This window comes from Dromaius novaehollandiae, chromosome 5, assembly GCF_036370855.1.
Source record: "Dromaius novaehollandiae isolate bDroNov1 chromosome 5, bDroNov1.hap1, whole genome shotgun sequence".
NCBI lineage: Eukaryota > Metazoa > Chordata > Aves > Casuariiformes > Dromaiidae > Dromaius > Dromaius novaehollandiae.
Genome location: NC_088102.1, coordinates 67,633,709 through 67,648,102, shown reverse-complemented (window position 1 = coordinate 67,648,102; position 14,394 = coordinate 67,633,709). Strand labels below are relative to the sequence as shown.

The window sequence follows — 14,394 nt, the reverse complement described above, 5'->3', positions numbered from 1 at the left end:
CACAAAAAAAACAACAATAAAAGTATTCAGATAATGCACTGCTAGTATGGAGCCTGTGGAGGTGTTGCCTGTGGAGCTGAGAAGGTAGATTGGTTCCTATTCCCATCTAATCCTTGGATTTTCTGCTGTGATTCTAATTAAGATAGTGGAATGCCATTTTTTATCTGTTCATCTAAGGATGTGAAGTCTGCTTGCTCCCATCAGTTTCAAAAGCAGGTTTGTCACTGAGTTAAGCTATTACAGGATTGGGCCCTGGTTTTTTTTTTTTTAAGTCTGTTCCTCTCATCCCCCCCTCCCCCTGCAGCACTCATTAAAACAGAAAACCCACAAAAGATGCAGGTCCTCTAGAATCAAATAGAATGAAAGAATTTGTCAAGCTCATCTTTTGAAGTAGGTTTTTTTCCCCCTCCTGTTTCCTGCCACAACCTCAGCTTTACTTGAATACAGTGGAAGTACAGCTGCCTAGTTGGGCATGATTCAGAGAAATGTGCATGTTTGGGTCTTAAAATAACATACTCCCTAATTATATTTAATTGTTGCCGTATCAATAGACTGATAAACTTAGGTTATTGCTATTGCCGTTGATCATGATGCTCTGTAGCAGGCAGAGGCAGTAACTGCTGCTGATGGAAAAGAAAAGGTAGTGGAAGGAGGAGGGGAGAAGGAGGTGGGAGATAAGGTGTTGTTGGGGATTGGCTGCTTGTAATGTCAATCGCAGCTGTGGGCCTCGGCTCTTCCGCTGCTCCAGCTCTGGCTCTCCCTTGAACAGCTCCTAGAGAGAACAAGGCGTGCGGAGCTCAGATCACCAGCATCATGCTCCTTGGGCTTGGATCGTAGATCCCCCTCTTTGAACATTAAAATAACTACTTCGTCTATCAGCGTCCCAGACAGACCCAGAGAGAAAACGCGCGCAAGAGAGAAAAGAAAAAGGAGGAAGAGAAAAATCTGCAACCGAGGGGACTAAAGCAAAGAGAGAGAGTGTGCTTTGCTTGCCCAGCTGCAAAGTGGGAATTTAAAGAACTGCAGAGAGAGAAATTCCAGCTCTTCAGCACATACATTGCAGACTTACAGATCCAGGTAGAAATGACATCAACAGGGAAAGAAGGCAGCGGCGCTCAACATGCACAATATGTTGGACCCTATCGTTTGGAGAAAACCCTAGGAAAAGGACAGACAGGTTGGTTCTTTTGCAGCAGCACCCGCGCTAGGGGGAAGGTGCTGTAGCATACGAGTGAGGTGTTGGGGATGGGATATTTTAGGATTCAGGTTTTCCCATTTGCCGTTTCAGTGGAGATAATATTCCTAAGGGATTTTTGCCTTTATTCCTAGTTTTCATTTTTTTTCCTTAAAAAAGAAAAAAAGGTCCAGGATGCTTTATGTTCATTACTCCTGCTAATGGGTGTTGTTCTGTTGACAGCCAAAGTGTATGCAGAGGAAAAAAATAGATGATCTCGTGGTGGTGAATTTCACATCAATTTTTTCACTGCCCTACTTAGGAGTCTTTTCTTTTTAATCAAATTACATTAAAATGAAAGGTTCACAGCCTGTAGTACAGAGGAGGTGGTGGTGGTAGTGGGGGAGTCACCAGCAGTATTTCATGACATCATGATTGAAAAGGGTGTAGTCCTTAAGGTGCAGTTGGTGGGGGGGGGGGGGGGGTGGAAATATGTACAGTATGTCTGTGGCACTGCTGTGGGTATTTAGAAAAGATGGATGGACGGGCTGGTGTTTTTTGGGGTAGGGTCTGAAATGAAAGAAAGAAAGGATCAGTAGCAGAATTCATTCTGGGAAGCCTGTGGTTTTTTAATTTTTTAATTTTTTTTTTGTAGGAGGGATTGAGGGGGAGGGGAGGTTATTTTTCTTAAAGCTTGTTTATGAAACTCGCCCCCCAGCAGATTTTCCTGAATGGAATAATGGTAAGAAATATTAAAAAGAGGAAACAGTGCAGTGAATTAGCAGAGAGCAGGTGCTTCTGCTCTACATGACATAATTAGATCCCCTAAATGCATTCAAGATCTGGACTTGCTGTTGCTTGTATAGATAGCATATTCACTTAAAGGGCAGGGGAGCATTAATTGAAAGAAAAAGCCTTAGAAAAAAGGAGCCTAAATATCTATCTTATTTAGTTTCTTTTTTTAATGATTATTACTGTCATTTTTTTCCCTCTCATAGTAACAGGTGCAATAAGCAATGGGACCTGACAAATTCATTGGTTTGGGACCCCCCTCCCCCCCAAGTGGTTTAAGACTCAAGATTATATTTAGGGAGAAGGAGAGATCAGCCATAGGGGGCTTCTTTGGGCATGTGGGTGTTAAGTGTTGTTCATTATCGTGGGACAATAAAACATGATGCATTGTATTGTGGGTTTTTTAAACCCAGCCGAGCTTTGCCCATCTGTTGTCTAAAGGATTTAATAGGCGTTTCCATCCCCAGCTGCTGCCTCTGCTCTGCCTGCTTCCTCACTGCCCTGCGTGGCAGCAGCTCTGCAGTCCGCAATTTTCTTAGGGACACAGTCAAAATCCAGATCTTTCTCTGTAAGAAGCAATGCTCTTCTGAGATGATTGATTATGACCCCCCTCCCCCCCATCCTTCCCTCCTCTCCACGAACCCCATAGCAACCGTTCAGACATGGATGAAGATGACATTGTCTTCTAGTGAAAGTGATTTTTATTTATATTTTTCTGAATCTTTTCACTGCTGAGTGTAGCTATCTGTCACTCTTTGGATACCACCTTTATTCTTTGCACAGCTCAATAAGCCCTTACTCATGCAGCTGTATTCTTACTAAAATCTGTTCTGATGATGATAATGGAAATACTCTGCTGAAAAATTGCAGTGTATTGGTAATAAAACTGTCCTATTTCTGCATTCAGTCTTTTCCTGGATACTCCAGGTGATCAAAGAGCCAACTCTAGATGACAAATTCATTTTTGTCATCTTCACCATTTCCTTCTCTCTCTCTCTCACCTTCTCGGAACCCCTCCCTCTCCTTTAAAATACAATTGTGTCTGAGATTCCTGAAAATACAGCTGCATTAACCTTTTGCTCCAAATCACGTAGCCTGACGTTGTGGTCCTGAAGGGTTATCTGCAGCTTTGGTTATTTTTTTCCCTGTGCTAATCTTCCTATCTTCCTCTGAAGTGATTAGAGAGGTGGGGGTGGAGGGAGAAGAAGAGAATGTATATACAGGCTTGCTGCTGTTGGCCTCTGCAGTTATTCAAACAGCTGGACAAGGGTGAAAGTTTTATTTTATAATTTTACCATGTAACAGATTTTTATAGATAAATCTGTTTGCACACATGAGTGCACATAAATGCACAATGCAATGGTGTCATAGAAGCTGGGGGTGGGGGAGAAGAGGAAGAGAAAGCTTAAAAGTAGCTGATGTCAGCCTCTCTCTTCCTTGCTATAGCCACCCTTGATCAACTGAATAAATGCAGTGAGGTGAAATCTAACTTGATATTAAACATACATAGCTAAATATGGAAAAGATGCCTTCTGGTCTTCTGGCATTTTCTGTGCTAATCACATTTGGGAGCATGCAGAATGGTATGAACAGTGTATGGTATGTAGCTAGTCCTCATCCTGCTTGTTTTGGAGGATAAGCAGGGAACCTGCAGCATTTTAGGGAGAGGACAACAAGCGCAGTATGAGGGCCTGATTCACCATACTGTGTTGTCATGGTGTGTAACTTTGAATTTGGGTTGCAGTGGCATACAGTTGAAGGAAAACAGTGGTTCATTCTTGTACAGCTTGAGTTCAAAGCTTGGAAGATGAGGAGTTAATGGCTTGCATTTTTTTCTTGTTTTTCAGGGGGACAGGGAAAGAGTATGAAATAAAATCTGGAAAAATGTAATGGTGAACAGAAAGAAAGTACAAAGTCCTATCCATTTTGCAGTGATCTTCCTATCTATCATTTTTTAAAGTAAAGAGTTCTTGTCTCTGAGGTTATCTCAGATAAGCAGTTCTTGCTTTGCTCCCAGGTATATTTAATATTATACAAATCAGTTAATCACACTTACGTGCTTTTCACTGAGATCAAAAGAAGAGGGCTTGGGGAAGAGATGGGTTCACAGTTCAACACAGCCTTAGAAAGGGTGCCACGGAAGGGAAATTTAATGGTAAGTAAAACTTTGGTTTGTTGTTCTCCATGAAGCTTTCACTGATTTTGTTATTAACAACTGAAGAAGTGTTTACCAACAGGAGCCTACTGGTCCTTGCAAAAAGGTCCAGCTGCTGTGTCTGACATTAGTGGAAGCTGGTGACGTCTTGCTGTGGGTGGGCAAAACTGACATGTAAAAGCCTTCAGTTCAAATCGGTGGGTAACAACCGTTGTTGAAGGTGTTGCTCTAATTCAAAATAGAGTATGCAAGGCTTGTCCTGAGAGCAATCTTCTGTGCCAGGGCATTAAACTTGCCGAGTGACTGATGCCACAAAGACAGGATTAGGGCCTCTTAGGGACAGAAGTCAGAAAAGGGCTACATAGGACAATGCTGTGAAAACTGTGTGCTTAGGTCTCTGCTGATAGTGGGAGTGATGTAGGAGCAAAGGACAATTATTTTGAATAATGCAACATAAGAATTTAATATATATGATTTCATTAGAGTACAGTATTAAGATGGTTGTCCATTTGCTTTAGTAATAGGCTGGATTCAGAGCATCTTGCTTGTTTTGTGCAGCTGAATGAATAGCTCATAGAACCTGTATTTCTGTGGTTTTACAGGAATACAAGCAGCAGCATAATTTTAATTATTGTGCTCACAACATTTTATTATACAGAAGTGTCAGTGTAAAAGTATTACATATGCATGGGTGTGTGGGGACAGGTTGGTTTATTTAAATTTCATTGAATTACATTGTACTACAGTTAATTATAGGAGGTTTTCATTGTAGTTAACAGTAATGAGCAAAAGGATGTGTTATGTTAGAATAACACATGTGGAAATAGTATGCCTTGAAAAGACCCAGTCATGTGAACATGAAGCAGTTTTAGATTTCTTATATCCATTAAACGGAGGCCCTTCTTCATTTGCCACTAATTCTGTGTGAAGTCAGCTTTTTATGTATTCCTCGCTCTTCCCTTAAAGAAAAAAAGGGAATATTTTTGTTCATGTCTTGCTGTTGGCTTCATTAACCCCTGTTTTGCCCTTGAAGCACTCTACAGTAATTCAGGTTGACTGTAGTGAATATTTACTAATGAATGCAGAGATGAGGAATTGAAGTATTCCTTGTGAAGTGCTTCAGCATTTCAGAGGGTTTTCATGTATTTTCATTTGAAGATCGCTTATATAGGCTTCAGCATCGTTGTTTGCCATGGCATCAAATGGATGGCCAGTTGAAATTTCCAAAATGCTGTTTTGTCTACAAGTAATAAAACACTGTCTGTAGGTGGGAGTTGCCCTTTTCACTTTGAGAGAAACTTGATGAAAAATCTAATGTTTATGATCTGTTTTGTCTAGTTCCTTCCATTCCATTTTGAGCCCTGTTCTGCAGGCATTCAATTCAAAGAATTCCCCTTGAACCTCATGGCAGCTCTAGCAATGGAGAAAGTGTAGGGATCCCTTTTCTGCATTGTGCACCATGTAACTTAAAGCTATTTCTGTGTGTAATAAGTTACCTACAGAAGCCATCAGTAAGATGTTTAGTAGTATGCTATTGGATTGTGTAAGAAGAGAAATCATTAAATTTGGGGTCTTGGTGAGTTTATTAGCCTTTTTTTCAGTGGGAGCTTGAACAGGATGTGTCTTTACAGCCTAACCACCTGTTTCCGTGACACTGGCAGAAGCTGAAGTTTATTAATTCTTTTATTTGTCTCTGTCAAACTTCGCTGAAATTGAAAGCTTTAAATCTATTGAAGGCGTGTTGGTAGACAGTGTGATCTCAAAGTCTCATTTCCTTAGGTAAGTAGGCTAAAGGAAGTATATTCTTTTTATCTATACTGTTACAATTATACTTTTTTTTATTGAATGTGGCTCTAGAGAGAATCTAAGGGTACAGCTTCATGCGATTTAGCTGTCTAGGTGAGGATATAGTTATAGAAGTGTAAATCATTATAGTACTCCTTTATTGTGTTTCATTTTTTCAAATAGTATATACTTTACTAATATTTTCACATATATTATTCTTACTGTGAAAGTCTCTTTCAAAACAGTGAATCTGTACCCTTTGTCATGATAGTCTGTGAGGACTTGAGCGGTTAATAATCACAGAAATACAATATTTCAAGCAGTGTTGTTGGCAATAGAGGTCTTAAGAAAAACTGTTTTTAACAAAATGTTGCCTAGTATGCTGTAGCGAGATAGATTGGATTTTCAAGTAAAGGTCGTAAGTTTTGAGGAACTTGGTCTTTGTTAACTTTAGATGCCTTTGGTCTGATTATTCAAAAGTACTGTTTGCCAGCATCTCCGACAACTAGTGCTACCTTGATACGCAGACCTCAAGATCAGACTGCCAGACTCAGATTCCCCTTTTATATGGCTTTCATCTCTTACTAGCAAACTCCTGTTTGCCAGCTATAAGGAAAATAAATTTTTGGCCTTCATTCTTCTATGAACTCTGTACAGGCATGTCTTCAGTCTTTTATCTCAATATTGGTAACAAATTACCTGAGACTTGTTGAAACAGGAGCAGGCTTTTAATTTTTTCTTTTCCCAACTAAGAGTTGTTAAAATTTAGATGCCTTGTCAAATGAGTAGGACCATGTGACTATTTATGTACCTAAATTTCAGACATCCACAGGAACTGCAGAAGCAGTGATTTCACAAACTCAGTTCTAACGCTGCTCAAGCATTTTTCTTTTTTCCGTCACTACTCTGATGGCCTTTAGTGTTACTGCAGTGGGAAAGACTATAGTAGAATGATGAGAGAGGTTGGAGAAATTTAAAATGTTTCTTAATCAAATTTACCTCTAGAGAGAAGTTCTTTCTGATCTCTGGAAAACCTGTGACTCCGTAAGAATAACAAATGTAGTATTTTTGAATGGGTCCTTACTGTTGCTTTTGTAAATCACAGTGGAGCAGCCAGTGAATATTTTGGATCCTGCAACATCGCAGCGTTTTTCAGTATATCGCACATCTGTTTTATATGTTACGTTTTTAGGGAATCTTTAATTTTGTCTACTTTATAGAGTTAGTTAATAATTGCAATTGCTGATAAGTGGTGATATCCTGATCAAAATTAGTAGGCAGGGAATATAGGACAAATGTAGATGGGAAGGCAATCTAGCTTTCAGAAGAAATTTGAAAGGAACTGAGTTTGGAATTAATGCCCACTGCAGTAAAAAAGACATTGCATGAGTAACAGATTATGCACGTAGGAAAGCAGTCAAAATGAGAAGAGATGGAAGCGTGGATGTGGATTTCTGTAGGGGTAGAGTCAAGGCAGAGACATAAATGGATGCTCAGAGTGCCTCTGTTTAAATGCTGAGGTATTGTAAGTTGCCCTTGTTAAGTCAGTGTTTTAAGTTGAGCTGACTTCAATAAGAGGAAGAGCACATAGTAAATAGGTAAGGATGGAATTTTTGTCATGGGTTATTCCATTAAGAAATATCCAAAAGGAGTTTTCTGTATTTGTTTTTGTTATAAACAAGCCCAAGATGTTTAACAATCCTAAACAATGATACCATTTGTTTTGCTTATGGTAAAATGAGGAGAATGTGCAAGAACTGAAAATGGGACAGTCCTGTGTTTTATAAAAAATTCATATCGATCTGTAGACCAACATAAATAATTTGCTATAAATAGTATTGTTAATGAACTTGAACTGTCTTCATCTGCAGTGTCTCTAAGTACAGTGTTTTAAGTTTTTGTTTCAGATTTTCTGGCAAACGGTTATTTTTATCCTTCCCCCACCCTTTACCCCACCCATGGATTGATTGTGCTTAATCAATATTTGAAGATTGAGTTGTATTCTTGTGTAGTCTGTTAGATGTATCACATAGCTCTTCTGTTCTGTGTTTGGATAGTTGTGTGAGTAATTCCAACATTAATGTTTGCATGTGCAAATTGAAAATTTAATTTTCTGCACCGTTTCAAAATGATTCCCATGAGCACCCATGCTTGGAAGATGCAAAGTTTTCCAGAAGGGTATGTTAAAAGAAGCACAAACGTGACTGAATCAAATTTACTTAATTTCAAATGCACGCTTCTGGAACATTTTAATAGTGTTCACCAAGTTCTATTTGACTTATTCTAGATTTTATTTTAAATAGGGATGTTAACATTTTTATTAATTCCTTTTGTTCTGTTTACATACCAGAACCATTACTGAGAAATTCAGAAAGCAAAGTCAGAAATGTTCAGGGAAAAAAAACACAGACAATCCACCCATAAGATTTCATCATTACTTGCTAGACTTTGAAAATTGTGTTTAAACAGAATTTAGGTTGAACACAGGGAATTGTGCTGGCTGTCTTCATAAGCGTATTGCACTATATTGACTTAGTTGCAAGCATTTTTTTCGTGAAGTTGTCATCTGGTACATAAGTACTAGTGAGGTCTCCATTGTCCTATAGATTGTACAAACAGGAATACATAGTTTCTTTTATGATGACCTTGTGATACAGTTTTTAAAAGAATAAATGAAAGTGTATCAACTGCTGAAAATATTGCAAAGGGTATTAACAAAGGAAGCAAGATACATTTAGAAAGGGGTAGATTTGGTTTAAGTGTTAATAAGTATGTTAGGTTTTGATGGGAAGACTGAGGATAAAAGCAGTATGGAGAAAGTAAAAATGGTAAATCTTGTGTATATTTTAAGCAAATCCACACACATTCTCTTGCAAATGGGACAGTTGCCTCCATAGTAGTGCAAAATAACCTTCAGGCTGCCACAGGTAGGTGTTGGATAGTCACTTAATGCGGGAGTGGAAAGAACAGAAAACTTATCTTGAGTTGTCAGTTCTTACAGTTATATTTTGAGAAAAGTATTTGATATTTTCCCTTCCTGTTTATTTCTTGAAGGCCAAAGATACCACTGTCAGCTGGCATAAATTAAAGTAGCCCTAAAGCTACTCTAAATCACACTTTCACAGAGCGCTAATAACTGGACTTTTTCCTCCCTTTGGCTTTGCTGGTCAGTTTCTGCTCTTTAGCCTTTTGCTGCTATTACTATGCCTTTTTTACATAAAGATTATTGCATATTTAAGAGGAAAAGAAATGTTTGTTTTCTTAAATTTCTTTTTTAAACCATTATTTTTGATTTAGGAGTGGTGGAAAGGGTGATAGTAGACTGGAAGGACCATTCCTTGTGTAGTTTACCACTGATAACAGGCTCTTTTGCAGTTTTTTATCTAACATCCATCCAGTGATAATCACTGATTCAATAAGGAAGGATTTTGGAAATAGCAATAGATAGTCAGTTTTTCAGTGACTGACTCGAAGGAGATTATTACTGGTAAAAACTATGTTCTAAGATTTATAACACTAACTGACAGTAAATGGGTTGATGGGGGAGAAAGGGAAGCCAGCATCAAGTGGCTTAGGGTATGCAAACGCTATATATTTTTGTGTTCCAACTCAGTTTGTGGGGATTGTAGGCATGATAATGTTTCCAGTGAAGTGCATAACTTTTAAGTGTTTAAAAAAAAAAAAAAAAAAGTTGATGGAAAACTGTTTTCAGGCGTCCATTTAGTAAGTGCTCTTCTGGCTGCCTGCTTCTACTTACCAAGCAACATACACTCATTATATCCTGAGGCTCTTGCAGTTTTGCCTTGCTACCATTATGCAGTATATGCCGAATAGTGGAGAAAAAAAATCTGTGAGGTTGCTTATATTTTTTTAATGATATCTACATTGTGTGTGTATTAATGAGCTCTGTTTTTGCAGGGTCATTCTTCTGTGTATTCAGCCTTGCGTGTTGTAAACTCAGTCCCCCTGTCATTTAGCTATTAAAAGCACTATTGATTGGAACAAAAATAGTAGAGGAGCTCGTATCTGGGAGAAACAAACTGGTCTGGACCACAAATGTGTTCATTTTCTGTTGTTCTTCTGAAGTCTGTTCCTGGAGCTTTGTTTAAATCTGTCCAAGGTTGAACAGCCATTCTTCAGCTGAAGATGAGAATGTGCTAGGTCTTCATATTGACCCTGCAGGAAATTTTGATAGAACTGCATGGTTTTCTATTATTTCACTTTTTTCCTTACTTTTTTATGTAGCTATCAATGTAGACACTGTATTTTTACTCAGATGTCTTCCTGAGGAACTATGGAAAGGACAGTGTTTTGTTGCATTTGTCCAGGATGAGGTACACTGTAGCCCTGGTTCATTATGTTGACTCCTTGACCCTATGATAGTATAGTTTATGGGAAAGAGAGACCAGTAATGATGTAGTTGCAGTTGAACACGAGCCCATGATGAATTATGATTTATTTTAAGAAATAAGTGGAAGACTGTTTGGATTATTTGATCAGGAAAAAGCTTTCTTTACAGCATTCCCTTCTGCTAAAGTTTGAGCTAAATTAGCATGTGACTACGCTAAGAGTACTTAAATGCAAATGTTGCATTTGAATTGGAACTCAAACTTAAGTAGATGAAAACATGGCTTCAAGTTCCAGACCCTTGTAGAGTGAAATGTGCTGTATGGCATGTTTAAATATTTCCTATGCCTTGTGCTGATTCCACGCTGCCTAGGGCTTGGGTTACTCATGGACATTCTTGGCCATTCGCCCTGGGTAAGTTTCATCTGGTGTTTGTGTGAGTTCCTTTTATTAAACTGTCACCTGTCTCTAAAATTAAGGAATTAAGGAAAGGATTTGACTCAGATTTTTACCTTGCTAGATCTCTTCATCTCTTCCCAGTGTCCTGTGCCAAAACTTATTTCTTTTTTTCAGGTTGTGAATGATGGGCAGCTTGGTCGTCACACTGAGGTGACCTGCTGCCAGCAGATATGGAAAGCGTCTCCAGTTTTCCTCTTGAATTTCTGGTCATCTGTGTTTTTACTTCAGTTACCTTGCCTCTTTGAACTGGAAGCTGGTTCAGGGACTGGCATCCTAATCTAGAGGTTGCTAGGCAGGTATTTGGTTCTTTCTGTAATTGCTATTCAGTAAAATTAATGAAGACCTTAGAGGGAAGTCCCAAAAAAATTTTGATGACACTATAGTTCCAAGACTGAGCTCCTTAATCTTTCCAGCTCTATTTAAATAGGCTGACAAGTACTGCTGGAAGAGCAGGTAGCAACACAGAAAGCAAGAACAGAGTCTATCCCCAAATAAGCACATATTGCTATTAGAGAGGGAAAAAGGTGGGTGGGCTAAAAATAAAGGAATTCTGAATTTTTCTTTTGCTTCTGGTACAGATGGATTGCCTTTGAGAATTAATGCTGATGTATTGTGTGCCCTTTAAGAATGATTTTCTGTTTTTTTCTTCTACACTTCACATTTATTTAGGTTATAAATTGATGGGAATGATGACTTGTGTTATATTGTATGCATATGATCCCTTTCATGCTAAGGCATTAATCTTAGTTGGGCCTGCATGTGTACAGGAAATTCCATTTAAACGTAAGAAAACCCTTTTTCTCTGAGGGTGGTTGAACACCAGAACAGGTTGCCCAGAGAGGTTGTGGAGTCTCTATCCTTGGAGATAGTCCAAACTCAACTGGACATGGCCCTGGGCAACCTGCTGTAGCTGAACCTGGTTTGAGCCTAGGGCATTGGCCTGGAGGATCTCCAGAGCCCTTACAGCCTCAACTTTTCTGTGTTATCCCATACAACTAAATAATAAATTATTCAGTGAGCCGTGGAACTAATGAAGCCAGATTTTTTTTTCCTAGGTTTGTGTTCTATGTTCCCTCATCCTCCTGCTGTCTCATGTTCCCTGTCTCTTGGGCTGGGCAGAGACTGTTCCTGGTGATTTGGAGCTATCACTGCTGGCTGTTCACCTTGTTGCTTGCTCTCAGAATACAGTAAGGACTAAATCACAATTATTCTTTCCTTTGTGGGAGCATTAATTTGTATGTCTTTCCCCCAGACATTCAGAACTTCCCACAAAACTTAAAGAATCTTTGAGACTTCCCTTGCTCTGTCAAACTTGGTTTCAATTGGCTAATCTATGCCAAAGCTAAGGGGGAATTGCAGATTAACAGCCTGAACAACTAAATTTTTTTTCCTCAGGAAATCAGGCTAAAACAAAGTTGCCATAAACAGCACAGTTTGTCTGAATTGCATTTGGTTATGATGCTCATGATGGGAGTCCCAATCCACTGTTATGGCATATTGGAATTGCTGGTGTACAGCTGCCTTTCAGACATTGCCCCTCACCTTGGTTAAAACCCTTACACCAAAGTTGGGAGGGAAGAGTGGCACTAAGCCACACTGGGATTCCCTAATACTGGAGGAATCCCCACCCGGCTTGATAAGCTGGATTCCTGCCTAATTCCTGTTGCTGGAGCAATGCAAAGCAGGGAGGATGGAGTCTAGAACCAGGTCTTTTCTGTTTGCAAGATGAGCTCAGTGATTGGGGAGTGTGGGAAGAAGGGAGCCCTCGCTGCATTTCCTCCGTGTATCCATTTTGGTACAGTGGCAGTATTTGAAGTAGTCCTTTCTTGCAGAAAGCTGAGAGGAACACTGAGAGCTGTTTGTGTGTTCACGATGCCGGTCTATACAGAAATGGTCGCCAAAGACAAAGCCAAGTATTATAGTAGAACTTGGCAATGACACAAGTGCCATAGCCCTATTAAACACAGGCATTTGTTTTGTTGAAAAGGCATGGCCATGAGTGGCACAGCTTTTAAGAATCCTCCTGCTTTGCAAGCAGCAGCCATAAACAGTTTTTTCTCTCACTAGCTTTTGAAACTAGTATTATCTATGTTTTTTTCCAGATCTCCCACCCATTTAAATAGTAAAGCTTGATTAAAATCAGTAATTACTTAAAAAGATCTGTCCCTAATGTCTCTGGTTTTTGTCCTATGCTGCTTTTCTTCTGGGTCTGTGGCTTATTTCACTGCTCGTATTTGTGAAATTACATCACTTTTCCTTCTGGTTGTTTTGTGATTGTGCCGAGGACATTAGTTAGAGAAATTCCCCATTCCAGTTACACCCATGACTTCAAGGCCTTGCTCAAGCTTTTCTGAGAGGGGGCCATGACCTATAAGCAAGTTTCTCATTGATAGTGGAGGCAGACCTCTGGCAGTGTTCTAGTTAGGAAGAGTCTAGGAATACATCTCTGCAGTGAATATTCAAGCAAATTAGAGCACGAAGTGGAATGATAGTGTAAGCAAATTCAATTCAAACTGAAAATATGGGCAGAACATTTTACAAATTACTGTCTTTCACCCTTAAAGCTGAAGTCTCTCTGCTCAGCTAACAAGCAAATAAAGGCAGACAAATACTGGAATACTAGAGAAGAACTGCTGCTGAAAGTATTCAATCACATACATGTACTGAAACCACCCAACAAGTCTGCACTAATCTTCAGCATGTAGGAAAATGTCCTGCATTTGGCATTACTGTATTTCTGCTAGAGACAGCAACAGCCAGGATACTAGTGTGGTTGGGGCAGCCATCTTCTTACCAGGTGGTTCTTCCTGCTTAGGGGAAATGCTGCAACAGTGGGAATGGTTTCTGGATCTATGCCATAGTAGTATTATCACCATTGCTCTTATTGCCATTAAATTAGATGAGTGACAGCTGAGAGCCTCTTCAGCTCCATTGACACTTAGTTATTCTAACTCAATGGTTTAAACTCTGTGGCCTGGGAAACCAGGTAGTCCACAGACTGCTTCTCAAGGATTCAAAAAATATTCTTTAGAAAAGCAAATGTAACCTTTTCTTTGCTGTTTAAGTGTCTACTTCTCAACTGGAAATTTCTGAAGAGTTCACCAGAGGGGAGAAACCCTGCTGCTGTAGGACTTGTTCTCTTCATTGAACTGGTGGGAATTGGAAGCAGGGCATGGCAAAGGATCTTGGAAAAAAAATGTCTACATAGTAATTGGAGGAGTGACTTTACCACAGGAAGGTACACTGCTATGTCTCCTGGTGCAGGCCGCCCTGAAAATAGGGCAGGGCATGCTGGATGGGAGTTAAGTAAATCTGTGAGAGCACTAGGACCCTTGCCCTATGCAGAAGTCTGTGCTTCCCCATCTTTACCCAGATTGTTTACTTGCACCAGTGATAGTTCTGCCCTTGTTTTGCTCGGCGGACAAACTGAACATCAGGCAGAAGTCGATGCGAGTAAGCCAAGCATTTGTATACATAATGCAGCACACTTACTCTGTGCCTATGATTCCGTGTTAGGGTTGGATGTTTTCTTTGCGTATACAAAATGCCAACCTGTGCTTGATCTTGTAGAGTTCTGAATCTGTTGTGAAAGATTATCCTGTGCTTTCAGGAACCATTGAATTAAAGGTTCTCAAAGAATTGGATTTCTATTTCTACCCTGCTCTAAAATACTACAGAATCC

General features: G+C 39.5%; 1 protein-coding gene across 1 annotated transcript in view; it reads left to right on the top strand.

The window, feature by feature from the left end:
• The first annotated feature begins 754 nt into the window (after positions 1-754).
• BRSK2 (BR serine/threonine kinase 2) overlaps positions 755-14,394 on the top strand; it is a 313,443-nt gene continuing 299,803 nt past the window's right edge. The window contains 1 exon segment of the mRNA XM_064513155.1: positions 755-1,177. Coding sequence (XP_064369225.1) covers positions 1,084-1,177 — 94 coding nt within the window. The 5' untranslated portion in view covers positions 755-1,083.